General features: G+C 42.5%; 1 protein-coding gene across 3 annotated transcripts in view; it reads left to right on the forward strand.

Moving 5' to 3' along the window:
• LOC139276106 (myelin protein zero-like protein 1) overlaps positions 1 to 10,987 on the forward strand; it is a 125,548-nt gene extending 114,561 nt beyond the window's left edge. The window contains exon 5 of one of the 3 annotated variants that reach the window (XM_070893604.1): positions 9,052 to 10,987. In XM_070893604.1, the coding sequence (XP_070749705.1) occupies positions 9,052 to 9,070 (19 nt within the window). In that variant the 3' untranslated portion in view covers positions 9,071 to 10,987. Of the gene's footprint in view, positions 1 to 150; positions 1,850 to 9,051 lie in introns of those variants that run through there. The other 2 variants (XM_070893596.1, XM_070893607.1) reach the window with 2 other exon arrangements.
• The last annotated feature ends 9,857 nt before the right edge of the window (positions 10,988 to 20,844 follow it).

Below are 20,844 nucleotides of genomic sequence, written 5' to 3' on the forward strand. Positions count from 1 at the left end.
ACAGAAGTTTGCTGACTTTTCAGTTTGACTTTGCCTAGCTTGTTAAATTAACCTTTAGATTTGAATGAGAAACGGCATGTGTCTGCAATTTTTAAATAATGTACAAAAAATATTGAAATCTGAATAACTGCTTTCTTTGTTTTATTTTAGGGCCCAGTAATTTATGCTCAACTAGATCATTCAGGAGGAAACCTTTCCAACAAGATCTACAAGTCTGATTCAGTAGTTTATTCTGATATCCGGAAATCCTGATATAAAGTTGCTATATATTTAATTGAATAATCTAATTGGAGGAGCAGGCTTGAGTGGTTGAAATGGCAACTGCTGTACGTTGTGTTCCTATTTCTAACATCAATGAGTAATTGATCCAATGGAGAATAAAATACATTTCCTGTGATATTATGGCACCATGGTTGTTAGGATTGTAACCATCCAATTGGGGAAAGAAATTCATTTTTATCAATGACCGATTCATCAAACATGAAGCACTGTAGTGAATTTGGAATTGTATTTGCTCGTTTTTGTATTGGCTTACATTCCTGGTATTTGCCATGTCCATGTCTTATGCCGTCTGTGGATTTTTATTATGTGGGCCACAGCAAGCCTGTGATTGTTTCCTTAATTTGTGACCTGCATGCTTCCTCATGTGCCATTTCTATCTTTGTCACAAAGTTCTGTCTTGCAGCAAAAGTTTGAGAGAGGTTGACAGGGCTGTAATACGGAAACACATTCATAATGCATATTGGGATCACTAAGAGTGTGCTTTGAGGAAAAATGTGCCTGCTTGAAAAATTGTAGGTTTCTTCCACTCATGATCACTAGTGCGGCTATCAGCACTATTGTCAACAGTGGGAGAATGAGGACAACAATATTGTGGACTGGATGCTTAATTTATAGTGCAAAGTGTACATAAACACTGCCATTATGTCGAAACTATTGCCCACTGTCAAGCCACTTCAGTTAAATTGAATTTCTTTGTTCACTTCACGGTCATCATTAAAAGCCAACAGTGTTGCCACAGTGAAGTAAATGTCCCATAACACCATAAAATGCAACACAGGAAAAATGGGGAGCTTCATGGTGACAACATTGCGAACAAAATGTCTTATAATGAAGCGGAACTGTAATTTAAAACCATATCATCTGAGGAGTGGAATTATTTTATTGACTTTTGCAGTTAGTTATTAACATTATAGCAAAAAAAGCATCATTTTTTGTTGCCCTTCACAATTTTTCAAATGCATTTAGTGAACTTAAATATTCATCATAATGGGGACTCTGCACTATACTATATTTATTAATCGCTTATTTTTACATTTTTTTAAAGCTTGCAAATCTGATTTAGCTCGACTGCTTGTCGCATATCTGCAGAATGCTGTATACTTTTGATTGTCCATAGCTTTAGGTTCTATAAATTATTTTGGATACCTTGAGTTTATTGTACTATTTAGGATTAGTTGATTTAAGAAATAATAAAGCAACTAAGTAACAAAAGAAGAATGAAGATAGTGTTCAGGCCACTAAGGGATGAGCAAGATAAATTCACAGGAGATGATGCTGAAATAACAGAGATGCTGAATTGATGCTGTGCCTCCACCGTCACTGAAGAGGCTACCAAAAGCAGAATTGGCCAGTCAGGAGAGATGGAAAGTTGCTGGACAAAGTAGCCAAACTTGAGGACAAGGCCCCAGGTTCCGATAAATTGCACCCATAGATATTCAAAGGAACTAGGGAAAGGTTAGAGGAAAGGAGGTCGACCTGGAAAGGAAGGTAAGTCGAGGATGGGCAGTGGGCCCTTGCAGTACTGGTTTTAGCACAGGAAAATACTTTGGGGAGTTGACGTTGGGGCCAGAGGGGGCTTAGGCAGTGGGGGGGGGGGGGGTTCAGGTTGAGGGAGGGGAAGAGAGAGAGAGAGAGAGAGGTGAAGGATGGCAGCAGATGACCAGAGGAAGGTTTGTTAGGGTAGAGATCCATAGGGAGCTGCTATCTCATCCGCCATCTTGAGTCACCCTCGCTTCTCGCTTCCCACTGGCTGACTCAGCTGCTCCAACCGATCTCAATGGTGGTGAGCCTCTGACCAGCTTCAAATACAGGTTTGGGCCCTACCTCATGCATGAGCTTTCTCTCCGGCGACGTTTGGGCCTTCACACCACCGGCAACTCCCTGGCTTTCATCCCTTTGGTGACTCCCTGGCCATCATCACTCCGGTGACTTCCTGGCTTTCACTCCACCAGCGATGTTCTGGCCTCTCCCCGGCCGCTGGCCCCACTCAACGGCAGAGTCTCTGTCGAGCACATGGTGTGCACGATGGCTGTGGTCACTCTGACCTATTTGACCTCTTCCACACAGTGGACCTCTGACCATCCCAATGCCTGTCCTCAGCCAAGCCTCTGTTTTCTCACCATCTCACTGAAAGGCGCTACTCAGCACCAAGCTTACAGCTCACATCCTGCCATAGGCAACTAGGCTCATACAGTGCCTGCTCTCCAGTGGTCTTGGACCCCCTTGCCACTGTACCAAGACCGTGCTCTGCTAATCCCTTGTGGTAACCGGTGTGCAAAGACCTCACGCACAGACATCTTTCACCCTTCAAAATGAAGTTTGGGACCTGGAACGTCAGGACCCTCATCGACAACTCCAACAGCGACAGACCGGGACGCCGCACTGCCATCGTTGCCCGGGAACTTAGACGCTTCGATGTCGACATCACCACCCTAAACGAGACCCAGCGGACAGGGGAAGGCCAGCTCCAAGAACAAGATGGAGGTTACACTTTCTTCTGGAAAGGCAAACCAGAGGAAGAATGCCGCCTCCACGGAGTTGGTTTCACCATCAAGAATGAGCTGGTCGACCGCCTCAGAGTCCCCCTGTGGGATTAACAAACTTCTCATGACTCTCCGACTCACCCAATCCCAGAACCAGTGCGCCACAGTTATCAGTACAAATGCCCCAACACTCGACGCAACAGATGAGGCCAAAGCGGGATTTTACTCCAGCCTCGAACAATCCCTGTCCCGTGTCCCTTGGCGACTTCAACGCCAGAGTCGATAAGGACACAGACCTCTGGGGAGGCGTGATCGGCAGAGAGTGGGTAGGGAAAACCAACTCCAGCGGTGCCCTGCTCCTGACACAATGTCTAGAACACGACCGTGTCATCACTAACACCGTGTTCCGCCAGAGGGACAAGTACAAGGCATTGCGGCAACACCCTCGCTCCAAACACTGGCACCTGCTCGACTATGTCCGAGCCAGGGATTGCAAGGATGTGCACGTCACCTGCGCCATGACAGGAGCCAACGACTGCTGGACAGACCACCGCCTAATCCATTCCGTCATCAAAACAGCCCCAAAGCGATGACGGCAACAGAAGCAGTGCTGCAGAAAAATCCACGCCGGGGCACTCGGACCCAGCTAAGTGAGCTTTAAGCAGCCAGCGCCTCACTGCTAACCTGGTGACCCTTGATGACCCTAAGACGCAGAGTGCCCACAGCGCTTTGTCTGTCCTTCAGGCCACCATAACCAGTGCCTGCGAAGAGACGCTTGGTCACTGAACCAGGAAACACCAGGACTGGTTTGATGAGAATGACCAGGGGATCCAAGAGCTAATAAACCGCAAGCGCAGGGCATTTCGGAACCTAAAACAACAACCCAACTCTGGAGCAACAAAGCAGCTTTACAGACGGCTTAAGGCCGAGGTCCAACAAAAAAACCCACGACCTGAAGAATAGATGGTGGGTGGAAAAAGCACAGGAGCTTCAGCAACTGGCCAACAGCCATGATATGCGAGGATTCTTCATCGCAGTCGTCCACCTACAGCCAAAGCACCCAAGGGCCCAAACCACTGCTGGCCAAGAACAGGGAGGCACTCATCAAGGACAGGGAGGCAGTCAGGACCCGCTGGAAGGAGCACTTCAAAGATCTCCTTAATCGAGACTCTGTCTTTGACACGAGTGTCCTCGACTCCATCCCGCAGGATGCTACCCACCACCATCTCGGCAAAACCCCTGCCCTGCACGAGTTAGAAAAGACCATCCGTCAACTCAAGAACAACAAGGCATCGGGAGCAGATGGAATCTCTGCTGAGGCACTAAAGTGTGGTGAAGAGACACTATTGGCATGAATGCATGACCTCTCTTTCATCTGGAAGGAGGAGAGCATGCCGGGAGATCTGAGATGCAATAATCAGGACCATCTTTAAAAAAGGGGACAAGTCCGATTGCAGAAACTGCAGAGGAATCTGCCTGTTGTCAGTCACTGGGAAAGTTGTCGCTAGAATCCTCCTCAACTGTCTTTTCCCTGTGGCTGAGGAGCTCCTCCCGGAGTCACAGTGCGGATTCCGTCCACTACGGGCTACGACAGACATGATCTTTACGGCACGACAACTGCAAGAGAAATGCAGGGAACAGCACCAACTTTTGTACATGGCCTCCTTTGACCTTACAAAGACCTTTGACACCGTTAGCCGCGAGGGACTATGGAGCGTCCTCCTCCGTTTCGGCTGCCCCCAAAAGTTTGTCGCCATCTTCCGCCTGCTCCATGACGACATGCAAGCCATGATCCTGACCAGCGGATCCATCACAGACCCAATCAACGTCCAGATCGGGGTCAAAGCAGGGCTGCGTCATCGCGCCAACCCTTTTCTCGATCTTCCTCGCTGCAATGCTTCACCTCGCACTCAACAAGCTCCCCGCAGGAGTGGAACTAAACTACAGTGGGAACCTGTTCAACCCTCGTTGCCTCCAGGCCAGATCCAAGACTGTCCCATCCTCTGTTGTTGAACTACAGTACACGGCGACGCTTGCGTCTGCGTGCAAGTCATTGTCAACATCTTCACCGAGGTATACGAAAGCATGGGCCTTACACTAAATATCTGTAAGACAAAGGTCTTCCACCAACCTGACCCTGCCACACAGCACTGCTCTCCAGTCATCAAGATCCACGGCGCGGCCCTGGACAACGTGGACCACTTTCCATACCTCGGGAGCCTATTATCAGCAAGGGCAGACATCAACGATGAGGTTCAACACCACCTCCAGCGCAGACTTCGGCCGCCTGAGGAAGTGAGTGTTCGAAGATCAGGCCCTCAAATCTGGCACCAAGCTTATGGTCTACAGGGCTGTAGTGATACCCGCCCTCCTGTATGGCTCAGAAACGTGGACCATATACAGTAGACACCTCATCGCTGGAGAACTACCACCAACGATGTCTCTGCAAGATCCTGCAAATTCCCTGGGAGGACAGACGTACCAACGTTAGCGTCCTCGATCAGGCCAACATCCCCAGCATCGAAGCACTGACCACACTCAACCAACTCCATTGGGCGGGCCACACTGTTGGCATGCCTGACACACGACTCCCAAAGCAAGCGCTCTACTCTGAACTCCTACATGGCAAGCGAGCCCCAGGTGGGCAGAGGAAACGTTTCAAGGGCACCCTCAAAGCCTCCTTGATTAAGTGTAACATCCTCACCGACACCTGGGAGTCCCTGGCCAAAGACCACCCTAAGTGGAGGAAGAGCATCCGGGAAGGCGCTGAGCACCTCGAGTCTCATCGCCGAGAGCAGGCAGAAAACAAGCGCAGGCAGCGGAAGGAGCGTGCGGAAAACCAGACGCCCCACCCACCCTTTCCTCCAACAACTCTGTCCCACCTGTGACAGAGACTGTAGTTCCTGTATTGGACTGTCCAGTCACTTGATAACTCACTTTGAGTGAAAGCAAGTCTTCCTCGATTTCGAGGGACTGCCTCTGATGATCGAGGAAAAAAGGAATAGTGCCAGAGCACTGACCAGCAGCAAATGTAATTCCTAATTCAAAAAGAGAAATGGAACTAATCCAGGGAGCTATAGACCAGTTAGCTTAACGTCAGTGGAGGGAAGGATACTAGAATATTTGCTAAAAGGACAGAAGAAAACCTCGATAGAAAATATAATAAATATAGTCCGCATAGATTTCTAGAATGAAAATAATTCTTAACCAACTTACTGAATTCTTTGAAGAAAAGAATATACGGGGCAATGCAGTGGATGTGGACATTCAGAAGGCCGTTGATAAGGTGCCACATAAGAGACTCATGACAAAGGTCAAGAGTGTGTGGAGTCAGGTGACCAAGTAACAAAATGGATTGAAAAAGAGTAGGACTTAAGGGAAATGGGAAGTTTCTAAGTCCTGCATGGATCTGTGTTTGGACCACTGTTCATTATATACATAAAAGAAAAAAACATAGATGATTTTGACTCTGAAATTGGAGATACGATGTTGAAATAAGGAGGCCATCTATTCCTTGGAAGGTAAGAACCTGCATGGGAGGAGAAAACCGGAGATCTGGAAATAACGGGTGCATAAATTGTTAAAATTTGTTAAGTTATCAACGCCAGTTGACAAGGCCATGCAGTGTTAGACATCTTTAAAATTATGAAGGGATTTGTTAGGGTGGATGTGGAGAAACTGTTTTCACTTGTGGCTGAGTCCAAAAGATGGGTGCATAAATATAAGATAGCCATTAACGGATCAAATGTAGAATTTAGGAGGTATTCCTTTACGAGATTGAGAATATGGAGCTTGCTGCCACATGGAGTAATTGAAGCAGATAGCATTGATGCATAAATGATTGAGACAGGGATAGAGGGGAAGGGTAGGAAGAGGTAATTAGTGGGAAGAAGCTTGTGTGGAATGTGAACACCACATGGACCAGTTGGATCAAATGGCCTATTTCTGCGCTGTAGACTCTAATGTAGTTTAGATAAAATAAGTTCAGATAATGGAAACCTATTGTAATTGTATTCCTGTTTTCCTAAACTAGTCGATAAAGGGGTCAAAAGTGTTAATCGCAGCAAGTTTATAAGCACCAGTTAAGTTAGTCATATCCACCTTAAAGCTGTGGTACTGTAAAATCATCTGTCCTGTTATCTACCTGAAAACAAAGCGGTGACAAAAATCAATACTGTGCAGAGTTCTTGAGGACAATCCCTTGAGTGATTTAAAAAAAAAATTTGACTCTTCAAAGGAATCCCAATAAGTTCAACTTTAGTGCTTGTTAGCAAAAATGTGCATGTATTTTTAAACAGTTTTAGCACTCCAACTTATACTAAGTATTATTTGAGAAACAGCAGGTTATTTATCTTTTTGTACCATGATGATGGAAATGGTTGCAAAAGCCCACATGTATGCTTCCTTGCTAATCTGTCAAAAGAAACTTGGATAAGCATTATTTCCAGCACAAATATACAGAAAATGGCAAAACATTGATTTAAAATAAGCATTTCACCCAACTATTCATAGAGTAAACAGACATTGGTATCTGAAGTACTTACTTCACTAGTGCCATTTTCCATTTTTTTAATTCTTTGCATGATGTTTTTGTGTCTTTCAACTAACAGTTTTTATGCTAGCAGCCTCACCTGTTTTAAACCCCTCCAGTTTCTTCATGCTTGCTATTCAGGCCACTGACCATTCTCGCTGATTGATCTTTGCCTTCAAGTAACTTTTTTACATCTCTCTCTATGCCTGGCATCCCTTCTCAAAGCATGCCTGCTTTGCATTTCTTTAAATAAACACTCTTCTGTACAATATCAAAAGCACAATAGCCTAGCCTACATTGAGACACAAATTAGATAGACTTATGATGGATCAATGTCTCAAAACTTTTAACCATTTAAAATGTCAATGGTAATTTCTGATATAAATTTGATATGCAAGCTGTGGATGGCTACTCAAAAATAAACTTTGAATTGGGCCTTGCATTATAGTTGCTCTAGCACAAGTTTTTGACAGTGCTAAGCTTTGTGTTGTATGTCCCTAAAAGATACATCTAGTATACTTATTATGTATACTTATTAATGAAAGCAGATGGTCACCCCCTTGACGGTGCATACATGAGAAACTGTTGAATGTTTTTAACAAGATAAGTATTTCAAAAATCACAGGCTTTGAGTAAAACCTCTGATGCCACTTATGTATTGGTGTCATGGGCACAAATTAATACGTGGATGGAGCACTCCGCTGTGAATGCTTGTGCAGAAATGAAATGAAATGCTCTGTGACTCAGTCTACAGTGATTGTTTTCTTTCTGGCTTCATACTGGGCTAGATTTATCTTTATGTTGGGTGCTGTTTTCAAGTTTAAAAACTCGACGAAATGTTTGTTTATACATTTCTGTTGCAAGAAAACCACTGCCATCTCTTTTGCTTTCAGCACCTGCCCCTGGTTTTTAAAACTAGTTGATTAATCCACAGTGCCTTTTTCATTTTGGTCTACTATTCTGCATTATGCATTCTTTAATTACAATTCTTAAAAGCTGCTACCACCAAGTTAAGTGCCCTTAATAACTGGTGTAGAGGGTAGGATTACACTCCGATTGCAGAGACCAATATTAAAGTCTTTGGGTTGGAAATTCATCGATTTTGCGACCGGGTTTTTAGTGCAATTTCACCTTTTTGACAAAAACCCAGTTGGCGGAAAATTCAGTGACCTTTGTGCGAGGGTGCTTTCCACATACCACTGGGAGAGGAGCACCGTCGTGCAACAGTCGAAATAGCGTTTTCGCCTAAAATTTAGCGCCCACTGCACCCGTATTCTGCGCTCAGAATTCCAACAGAAAAACCTGTCGTAGCAGGCCTGCCAGCAGCGGTAAGTATGAAGACCTGCAAAAAGGAAAGTTTAAAGTTTTTATTAATTCTTTTGCAGCAATTCAATCGATAAGTAAGTGTCTTGTAAACGTTTTGTGAATTTTTTTTTTCCCCCAATTTTTTGGTGTTTCTCTGCTCTCCCAAGGGCTCCTCTCGCAGAGGTATCTGCCTCGGACGAAAGTTGCCGAAATTCGCGGTTTGCGCTGCGAATCCTCATGCAATGCCGATTTTTTACTGCTGCGCAAATTAAAGGTTGAATTTATGGCTTGATAGCGAAGCGAAAATGGTAATTTTGGCAAAAAAAATACCGTTTTCGTACCGAATTTCGAGCCCTCCTTTTTCTAACTATAATTGTCATTGCTATACCATTTAATATTGATTTACAATGGAACTCCAAACTACCTCTTATTTCTTTGCTCTCTTTTTAGGTTAAACTGCTACTGGTGATGAATATGGAGAGATATAAATATATTTTTTCTACACAAAGCTAAAAAGTCAGAGTACACTTAACTCACATTTACTCTGTAGCAGCAAAACTAATAGCAATAATGTGAACTTTTACCTTTCAAGTAATTTTTTTATAACCTGCATCTCTTTAGCTTTGCATTATGGTGTATTTATCCTAGTCATATGGCTTATCCGAAGACTTGTACTAGTTTTAAAAAATTTAATTGGTCAAATTTGACCTACGTTTGTTGCTGAGCTTCTCTCCTTAGTGTAGGCTTCCTAATATTCCCTCTGACCTCCCCAAGTAAATTGGCTGTGATGATTAGGTTGAACTCAGTATATTTAACATGGCATCATTATAACATTCCATATAGAGCTGATGAAATTATGTTGCAATCAGGACTTATTGACCATTATATTTTGCTACCAAATGTGAATTCTGTAAATGGTGGTACTTTTAAGTATATAATAATTTTAAATTTGTATATAGGTTTGTTGTTGTAGACCACTGGCATCTGTTTTCACCTTTAATTGTTTTATTGTTGCTCAAACATTTATATTTAGAACCTACAAGATGACCAAACCAAACATAAGCTTCTGCATGCTTTGTATGCAACCTTTGAAAATGTCAAAAAGAAATTGTTATGTTGTATTCTCAAGTAGGTAAATATAGAAACTCAATTATTTGCATTGTTTGTCATTTGCCTTAAATAAAGAAAAGCATGTACTGTAACTGCATATTGGTTCAAATAAGAAAAATGTTTTTAAATATTTAATTTCATTTTATGTAAACTGAATATTGAACAATATTTTAGTCAACAAAACACACCAGATAGTTGACATATATTCTGTATGCAGAATCCATTTGGTAGATGCCATTCAGGAACTCATTTGATATAATTAACAAAACCATCTGAGCATCAGTTCACTCAAGGCACATGCAATACCTTGTAACATTACAATTATAAAAATAAATCAAGAACAAAGGTTGCAATTGTCACTTTTCAGAGTTTCAAAGCAAATTCGTGCAGTGAGGTGACTGTGCAAACCAGGGATCTTATCCAAGAGGGAAATCTAAATGGTTTCCACTGTGAAATGATGATGGATTTACTGCAACATTAGTTGTGATATTTTGTTTCTGTATCATTCTTGAGCTGCAGCATGTACCTTAAATTGACATTCCTTAATTTGTGTGAAGTCTAAAATTAAATGTTGTCTTTTGTTTGCAAAAACTTGTTCTAATGGTAGCTAGAAATGTGTAACTGCATAAATTCAGACTTCATTAAATCACATTATGCCTATTCTAAAATATTTTGTGGAAGTCTTAACTATTTGCAGATTTATTTTGTCTTAAACTTACTAAGAGACAATTCACTTCCAAAAATATGATATTTGAATTTCTAGACCTGTAAAGAAAATGAGTTGTATTTTTTCCTGTGTGCATGATTGGTCTAAAAGAATTCATGAGATAAAATAAAACATCAATTCATGCGGATTATCACTGAATGCTTTTCATAGTTTCAGCTTTAAGAAATAATGAGACCTGACATTCACTGATGGAATGTTGGCCACAGCAGAGATGTGTAAGATTTTGACAATGATGGATCACTGCTGATGGTTTATTTCTGCAAAGGACTGTCCTAGGAATTTCACATGAAAACAGTAATAAGCTTCAAATACTAATTGTCTCCACCGGTAAGATTTTTTTTGTTGGCAACTTACTAAATTATTATGGGCATTAAAACCAAGGATCCTCCATGAAGACATACTGGTGCTGGTTCGTTGAATACCTGCAAGATTGCCACTAACATTGTCTGGAGGCAGGAGGCTATTTGCTAAGACTGGAAAAAAAATCATTACAGTGTGTATTAACAGTTATGTGTCGATTGTACTTATAATGTTTAATTAAAAAATAACTTGGAAAAAATACTTTATATTGCAAGTTATTTGTTTCCTTCCTAAGTGTAAAATTTGTAAGTCTGTTACCATGGACTCTTCTAGTAGATATTGGATCCTTGATGTACTTAACGTATTGCAAACAAACCTGTATATAATGTAATTCCATACAGAAAAACAAATGCTGCACATCAAGTAATGCAAAGACACTCAGACCCTTAACACACATGGAAATTGACATTGTAGTCTTTCAGTCCTGCCAGGCTCCCTTGTGAATCAAAACTTGACTGAGCAGAACCTAGCACAGAGAAAGGAAAGAGCATATGAGAGGCCTATCTCACTGCCCAAAATCTATTGCCCCAGGTCACAGACAAGTATCCAAGGGATAGGGCATGACTGTGGTGGGCATGGAAGTGTGGAGAAGAATCTGTAGCGGGCATGGTGCTGAGGAATGACTAACTATGGTGGTACATGTGTGAAAGCACTGTAAGGAAAAGGGTGGGAGCAACACATCCACCAAGCATAGCCGTGTAAGTGAAATTAGAACTCCCCATCCTACGCATGTGGGAAACTCCAAGTGGAGAAGGTAATCCTGCAGCTTTCACAAACAACAATGATCTCAATGTACCAATCTGTCCTCTATTATCTCAGAATATATCACCAAATGTAAAAGAAGCCAACCAGTCAGTTGAACAAAAATAAATTCGTAGCTAACTAAAGGCAGAAGTGGCACTTCTACAAGAGACCCACCTCAATCCTTCAGAACATGATCAATATTGAGAGATTGAGTGGGCCAAATTCTGGTAGCTTCCTACTCATCCAAACTTTACTAACCAACAAAAATCTCCCTTTTAAGCTGGAGACAACGATGCTTGGAGAGGATGGTGGCTGCATCTTTTTAAAAGCTGAAGTGAGAAACAATAATGCTTTAATGTGAAGGAGGATCACGGGTAGTCCCCACATTAACATTCGGCACATTTGCCCCATAAAGGATCATGGGTGAAGACTTAAAATGTGCTTAGGATGGTCAACTTGTGGCTACAGGCTTGGTGTAGGAGGAAAGGGTTCACATTCTTGGGACATTAGTGCAAGTTCTGGATCTATTCCAAAGGGATAGCCTTCACTTGAACTGAAACAGCACCACTGTCCTTGAGAGGGTAAATAATGCATAGTGGGAGGAGTTGAAGTATGGCAGGGGGTGCAGAATGTCTAGATTTGAGACCAGAGAGCAAGATCAGGATGAATAAAACTAATTTGGCTAGATATTGGTCCTTTAGCGACAGCGGTATTTTTTCAGCATTTTTCGCCCAAAATACCATTACAAATATCGCTTTTTTTAATATATGCACCCGACGGTAAAAAATCAGCGTTGCACGAGGATTCACGGTGGAAACTGCGATCTTCACCAACTTTAGTCAGAGGCCGATTACCGCTAAAAAGACAGGCCCTGGGAGGGGGGAGAAAACACACCAAAAAGAAATTGCAAAAAATAAAAAATCACAAAACATTTACAAGACCCTTAACTAAGTAATTGCTGCAGAATAATTAAAAAATAAATTTTTTTAATTCGTTTCTTTGCAGGTCTTCATACTTACCACTCTTTTTGGGGTTGCAACACAGGCTTTTCTCGGGTGTTTTTTTTGACGCAGAATATAGGTGTGCTGAACGGCCAATTTAAAGCGATATTGCTTTATTTTTTGGTGTTGCATGACGATGGTCTGCTTTTTAGCGGTATTTCAAAACCGCCGGCATACAACTTTGGCCAATTTAGGTGAATATCTTTCATCATCAAAAAAGGTGAAATATCGCTGAAAAAAAACGGGCACAAGGCTGGCCAATTTCTAGCCCTGGAATAGAAACCGAATCTTGGCTGAAATAAATAAATAAACACTATCTCGGGAGAAAGGGAAAGAAAAAAGCTGAGTTAGTGTTTAAAAACATGGAGAGGCAAGACATGCCAAAAAAATGAGAACCAAGAAAAGGAATGAGTCAACGGTCAAAAATATTTTGAGTCTGGAAGTTGGATTTGAATGTTGTGTACATGACTGCTGAGACTGGATGTGTTGAAAGTATTGGGTTCATTTTTGTTCAATGCATATATGAATATAGAATACAATCTCAATTTTTTGTTGAGTCAAAAGTAAGAGGTTTGACAGGCAATGAAGAGCATTGTAAAAGACTTCAGGAAGACATAGGTTAGTGGAATAAGAACATAAGAATTAGGAACAGGAGTAGGCCATCTAGCCCCTCGAGCCTGCTCTGCCATTCAACAAGATCATGGCTGATCTGGCCGTGGACTCAGCTCCACTTACCCGCCCGCTCCCCGTAACCCTTAATTCTCTTATTGGTTAAAAATCTATCTATCTGTGACTTGAATACATTCAATGAGCTAGCCTCAACTGCTTCCTTGGGCAGAGAATTCCACAGATTCACAACCCTCTGGTAGAAGAAATTCCTTCTCAATTTGGTTTTAAATTGGCTCCCCCATATTTTGAGGCTGTGCCCCCTAGTTCTAGTCTCCCCGACCAGTGGAAACAACCTCTCTGCCTCCATCTTGTCTATCCCTTTCATTATTTTAAATGTTTCTATAAGATCACCCCTCATCCTTCTGAACTCCAACGAGTAAAGACCCAGCCTACTCAATCTATCATAAGTTAACCCCCTCATCTCTGGAATCAGCCTAGTGAATGGTCTCTGTACCCCCTCCAAAGCTAGTATATCCTTCCTTAAGTAAGGTGACCAAAACTGCACGCAGTACTCCAGGTGCGGCCTCACCAATACCCTATACAGTTGCAGAAGGATCTCCCTGCTTTTGTACTCCATCCCTCTCGCAATGAAGGCCAACATTCCATTCACCTTCCTGATTACCTGCTGCACCTGCAAACTAACTTTTTGGGATTCATGCACAAGGACCCCCAGGTCCCTCTGCACCACAGCATGTTGTAATTTCTCCCCATTCAAATAATATTCCCTTTTACTGTTTTTTTTCCCAAGGTGGATGATCTCACACTTTCCGACATTGTATTCCATCTGCCAAACCTTAGCCAATTCGCTTAACCTATCTAAATCTCTTTGCAGCCTCTCTGTGTCCTCTACACAACCCGCTTTCCCACTAATCTTTGTGCCATCTGCAAATTTTGTTACACTACACTCTGTCCCTTCTTCCAGGTCATCTATGTATATTGTAAACAGTTGTGGTCCCAGCACCGATCCCTGTGGCACACCACTAACCACCGATTTCCAACCCGAAAAGGACCCATTTATCCCGACTCTCTGCTTTCTGTTAGCCAGCCAATTCTCTATCCATGCTAATACATTTCCTCTGACTCCGCGTACCTTTATCTTCTGCAGTAACCTTTTGTGTGGCACCTTATCGAATGCCTTTTGAAAATCTAAATACACCACATCCATCGGTACACCTCTATCCACCATGCTCGTTATATCAAAGAATTCCAGTAAATTAGTTAAACATGATTTCCCCTTCATGAATCCATGCTGCGTCTGCTTGATTGCACTATTCCTATCTAGATGTCCCGCTATTTCTTAATGATAGTTTCAAGCATTTTCCCCACTACAGATGTTAAACTAACCGGTCTATAGTTAGCTGCCTTTTGTCTGCCCCCTTTTTTAAACAGAGGCGTTACATTAGCTGCTTTCCAATCCGCTGGTACCTCCCCAGAGTCCAGAGAATTTTGGTAGATTATAACGAATGTATCTGCTATAACTTCCGCCATCTCTTTTAATATCCTGGGATGCATTTCATCAGGACCAGGGGACTTGTCTACCTTGAGTCCCATTAGCCTGTCCAGCACTACCCCGCTACTGATAGTGATTGTCTCAAGGTCCTCCCTTCCCACATTCCTGTGACCAGCAATTATTGGCATGGTTTTTGTGTCTTCCACTGTGAAGACCGAAGCAAAATAATTGTTTAAGGTCTCAGCCATTTCCACATTTCCCATTATTAAATCCCCCTTCTCATCTTCTAAGGGACCAACATTTACTTTACTCTTTTCAGTTTTATATATCTGTAAAAGCTTTTACTATCCGTTTTTATGTTTTGCGCAAGTTTACTTTCGTAATCTATCTTGCCTTTCTTTATTGCTTTCTTAGTCATTCTTTGCTGTCGTTTAAAATTTTTCCAATCTTCTAGTCTTCCCATTAACCTTGGCCACCTTATACGCATTGATTAAACAAGTGGAAAATGGAACTTAATGTGGTATGTAGTTTTGGCCACTCTATTATAGAAAAGGCATTAAAGCCATAGAGAGCAAACAATGTAGATTCACTTGTGATGCCAGAGTTGAGAAACCATAGTTGTGAGGAGAGACTTGAAATACTGTTACTATTTCCGTTAGAGGAAAAAGCCATGAGGAAATTCAAATGTTTTTAAATTATGAAGTGTTTTGATACTGAATAGGCATAGACTATTTCCTCAGACTGGGTAGTCAAGTGACTAGGAATCAATCTGAAATTATTACTGAGAATGAGAGAGAATATTGACACACAGGGTTGTTGGAGTATCGACTGGTTGCACAGAGACCATTGCATTTTAAGGGAAAATCAGGTAAATACTTGAAGCAGAGTGCAGAACAGGGGGATTATTTTTGGATTGCTCAAGAAAAGAACCAGCATAGTCTCTGGGCCAAATGGCCACCTTCTGTGCTGTAAACCTCTATGGTAAAGTATTGTAAACTCTGAGTGACTTTGAACAAAAGATAAATAAGTTACAAGTTCAACACAGGAGGCATCAAATAGATTGCATTAAAAAGTACCAAACATAGGCCAGAGGAGAAGAAAAGAGCTTACGATCCGTGGGTATGGAAACATTTCTGCAGTATACAGGAGCCCTATGACGTCGTTGCCCAACAGCCTGTTTCCACACAGATCACTGAGCGAGCTGAGGGAGTGGCCATCTGTAAGGGGATGGCAGGTGCTGGCATAGATGATGGAACTGTCTGAGTGACAACAGCTTCCAGGCACCCCACTCAAATGACAGTGTGCCAGATACTGTGGGTCTAGCTAGCTAATGTAACATATAATTGCAGGGCCATTTCATGACTTAGCAAAATAAATTACTGGGCCACCTCCATCCCAAGAAGCATGCACTGACATTTGGCAACCAGTTATCACACTGAGAAAGCATTAGATTAGATAGTAAATGGCACACACCATACACTTTCACAAAGGGGAACTGGGTCAAGCACAATACACATGCTTGCAAATTAGCAAAAATAAAATGAGATTTATTTCAACTGTGTCCTGTGAATTTATTTGGAATGGGGCTGAATAAGTTTCAGCAGAGGAACAGATTGGTATTTATGGTAGTTGATACAGGACAGAGAGCAATTATGGAGATAGTGCAATTTAACACAAAGAAATGTGAAGTGATGCATTTTAATGGGAGAGGCAATATAAACTAAATGGTACATTTTAAAGATGGCACAGGAACATATACATGTTGGTGTATGTACACAAATCTTTGAAGGTGCCAGGGCACGTTGAGAAGGCTGTAAAAAAAAATAGAGGCATAGAGTACAAAAGCAAGAAATTATGTTAAACCATTATAAATTACTGGTTAGGTTTCAGCTGGAGTATTGTGACCATTTCTTGGCATCAATATGTGTGCGCACTAGGTCCGTGCAGCAGTCGTCTTGGTTAATCCTTGCCACTGGACCAAGACCTAGCTCTGTCAAGCCCGTGTGATGGCTGGTGTGCAACGGCCACCACACGTTAAAAAAATCCACCCACAGGCATTTTTCACCCTTCAAGATTTAGTTCGGGACCTGGAATTTTAAGTCCTTCATTGAAACACCTGTGAGCTTTTTGGCGTGGAAGCAAGTCATCCTCGATTCGAGGGACTGCCTATGATGATGAGTACGTTGGGGCAAATGGGCTCCTTCTGTGCTGTATGATATGATTCTAAGCAGACATATCTTCTGACTGTTTCAGCGTTGGCCTTGTATGGTAAAATTGCATACTAGTCAAGACTACAATAATCTTTGAAGGCAACACCCACTTTCCCATCTGCTTAAGCATCTGACCCTTTATTGGAAAATGTGGATGATCTGCTTGATCTGAATACTGATAGATGCATGTGCCTCATATTTCTGCTCGCCTCTTGTGATTATTGAAAGGTGCCATTTGCTCTTTCAAATAATGGTGGCACCATGGATTGTTGTAAAACAAGGAATCATGGCAGCCCGCAGACTAGCAGGTATGTGCATAATTTTGTGTCCATGGTTACAGACCAACTGCATATTAATGGTCATTAAGTCTGTGGAATCAGGATTAGAATGCTGTATAGCCACATGTGTGTCGTCAATAACTTTCTGCACTTTGAGGAAACCCATAAGATGGAAAAGGAACAATATGATCTCATGCTGCTACCTGCTTTCCATAAGGAAATAGAGAAAGGAATTATTCCTGGCAAACAAGGTGTCTGCTTTATGCATGGGTACCCTGATTTTGCTTGAAAGGATCTAGTAACATAGAAGTTAAAGGCTGTGGTGGCCCCTTACAACCACTGACAAAGTCATCCCTCTAATGGCATGAACCTCGAATGTCTGGCTTGAGGGGCAGTATATTTCTGTGATTGCTTTCTTTGTGAAGCATAAACAGTGAAGACAGCTCCCCAGTTATGTTATAGGTAATAGCCCAGAATTTGCGGTTTTAAGGAGGGCAAAAATGTCACTGCTCACCGTCTTTACTGTGTAACATTGACAGCAGCTTCTGGCATCCGCACATGCACAGTTACACACAGAAATCCAGAAGTTGCTATCAGTGATACCCTGCTCCTTCACGGGGTGCGCTGTTCCAGTCTTCGCAGATGCAATCAACACAGAATCCACGATTTGACTTGAACATCAACTTGTTACACACTATTCTAGCTGTAAGAACCAATCGAAATGTTTAATCAGGTGTAACGGAATTTTTAATGGTGTATTAAGACATAATTAATGCTGATCAATCTATCTGTCCCTAAAAAACTAATTTTATGTCCCATTCCCTCAGAAGAATAATTGAAAATTGCATGATTTTAAAATAATAAAAATTATGTATTTATATTTTTTTAAGTTTCATATTTCAGCTTCTACCTTAATCCCATGTGTTTGTCCCAATATTTATTTCTGTACAATGATTAAAATGTGAATTATAATAACCCAGACTTTTCTTCATTCTGATTACCTGCATCGTTGTTGGACACCACAGATGGTGCCGAATTCAATGTCAAATTGGAATAAACAAAATTGAGGCTGTAATGCCCACTAGATTATTGTAGGCGGCTTTTTGAGGTCATCCGTGAGGGGCGCCCTTTACCGCTGACCACAAAATCCGGGCCAATGTATCTTGGACTGTAAACACCAATGGATGAGTAAGGTGCTGCAAGACAGCTTATATTGGAATAAGATAATTATATACTTGAAATGGGAAAAATTGCAGGGCTATGGGGAAAGAGTAAGTAAATGGAAGTAATTTTCAAAGAGCTGGCACAAGCACAATGAGACACAAGAACATAAGAAATAGGAGCAGGAGTAGGCCATTTGGCCCCTCGAGCCTGCTCTGCCATTCAATAAGATCATGGCTGATCTGATCATGGACTCAGCTCCACTTTCTTGCCCGCTCTCCATAACTCTTTACTCTCTTATCGCTCAAAAATCTGTCTACGCCTTAAATATATTCAATGACCCAGCTGCCACAGCTCTCTGGGGCATAGATTTACAACCCTCAGAGAAGAAAATCCTCCTCATCTCAGTTTTAAATGGGCGACCCCTTATTCTGAGACTATGTCCCCTAGTTTTAGTTTCCCCTATGAGTAGAAATATGGAAATATCCTCTCTGCATCCACTTTGTCGAGCCCCCTCATTATCTTATAAGTTTCAATAAGTTCATCTCTTATTCTTCTGAACTCCAATGTGTATAGGCCGAATTTACTCAACCTATCCTCATAAGTCAACCCCCTCATCTCCGACGAATGGCCTCCTATGCTGTTTCTAAGAAGTGGGGGTGAGAGATTTGAGGTAATGCATTCCTCTCACAGGTATTAGCTGCTGACTAGAGTCAGAGGTCCACTTTGTGGAAGGAGGAGAGGTCAGAGTGTCCACAGCCATTGTGCACACCAGGTACTCGCCAGGGGCTCTGCGGTTGAGTGGGACCAGCGGCCGGGGGGAGGTCAGAACAATGAAGGAAGGAAATCCAGGACGCGCCGGAGAGATGGAGGCCCAAACGTTGCCAGAGGAATGAGGGCCAGGACGTCGCCGGAGAGTGGAAGGCCCAAACATGAGGGCGGACGGAGAAGATGGGGCCCAAACCAGTGGTTGGAGGTTCACCGGCCCATACAGTAGTGCCTGGTCTCCAGTCATCTTGGACCCCCTTGCCACTGGACCAAGACCTTGCTCTGCTAAGCCCGTGTGGTAGCCGGTGTGCAATGGCCACCCCACGTTAAAGTAACTCACACAGGCATCTTCCAACCCTTCAAAATGAAGTTCAGGACCTGTAACATCAGGACCCTCATGCACAACCCCAACAGCGACAGACCGGAACGCCGCACCACCATCGTTGCCCGGGAACTCAGATGCTTCAACGTCACAACCACTGTCTGCCCCACCTGTGACACAGAATTTAATTACCGTATTGGACTGTACAGTCACCTGAGAACTCACTTTTAGAGTGGAAGCAAGTCTTCGATTTCGAGGGACTGCCTAAGGTGATGATGATGTGGCAACTGAAACTGTAATTACCAACAAGCCACCAATATTGCCTAGATCAGTAGTTCTCAAACTTTTTTGGTTGAGGGACCCCTTTTCAAACGAATTAGTAATCATGGACCCCCTCCCCAAATCTAAATTATGATTGCCCTCTTGTATTGATACTGTACCAGGATCTTCTGACAATGAATTGCAATATAGCTATGGTGACATTTACAAAAGGGAATCCCTCAAGTATGTATTTATAAAATCATAGTGATTTTAAAGCATTAATTTTAAAAAATACAAATGTATTGGTTATTCAGTGTATTCAAGTGCTACCCAGATTAAGCTAGATTTGCTCCTTGGCCAACCTTGATCGTGGACAGACAGATCTAATGTAATGTATGTCTGAGTTACATGGCCTGTTCATTTTAGCTGTATCCTGACACCGGGACGGGATCTTTGTTTACAGACTGTCGGTTACTCTCCGAACAGCTGGCCCTGCACTTTTCAGCCTCAGACTCCTGTTTCTGGCAGTGCCATTGCGGCTGCTGCTGACCCGCAGTCTTTATACACCCCCCACCCCTTGTATTAGGATTTATTGGAACATTTGACAACAGACTTGGGAAATCGATATTCCCATGACACCAGCATAAACATTTGTGGGAGCCAGTGAAATATTAATTACATTTGTACTTGATTAGGCTTTACTGTACATCAGCAAATTTTACATAGCAAACAAAATCAGGAAAGCGACCATTTAAACAAGAGTCCCATAGCTTCAGACAGGGAAAATCCAAGGATAGCATACTGTTATGTCTCAAATAAAACAATGTGACTTGAGTACTGTAGACTTGAGTAAGTGTGACCTTAGTCTCTTTATTCTGACTCCAGAGTGCTGGCACAGCATGGGAGGCCTGCTTATATGCAGTGCTCCCAAGGGATGCTGGGATCCCTTGGGACTCCAACAGATGCATCCTCTGGTGGCGGTAGAATGCTGGTTACAAGGTGTTGCATACAAAACATCACTACCCCCCCTCCCCCCCAAAGTCAATAGTACATTTATTTACAGGGTGAGATGATCTGGGGCTTTCCGCTCCCTAGTCGATTGTCTCGGTACAAACACAGGTGCAGGTGAGTTGGTTGGGCCTTCACTGGGCTGCTGCACAGCTGGCCTTGCTGGGCTGCTGG

The sequence above is a fragment of the Pristiophorus japonicus genome, chromosome 11 (genome assembly GCF_044704955.1).
Source record: "Pristiophorus japonicus isolate sPriJap1 chromosome 11, sPriJap1.hap1, whole genome shotgun sequence".
Taxonomy (NCBI): Eukaryota; Metazoa; Chordata; class Chondrichthyes; family Pristiophoridae; genus Pristiophorus; species Pristiophorus japonicus.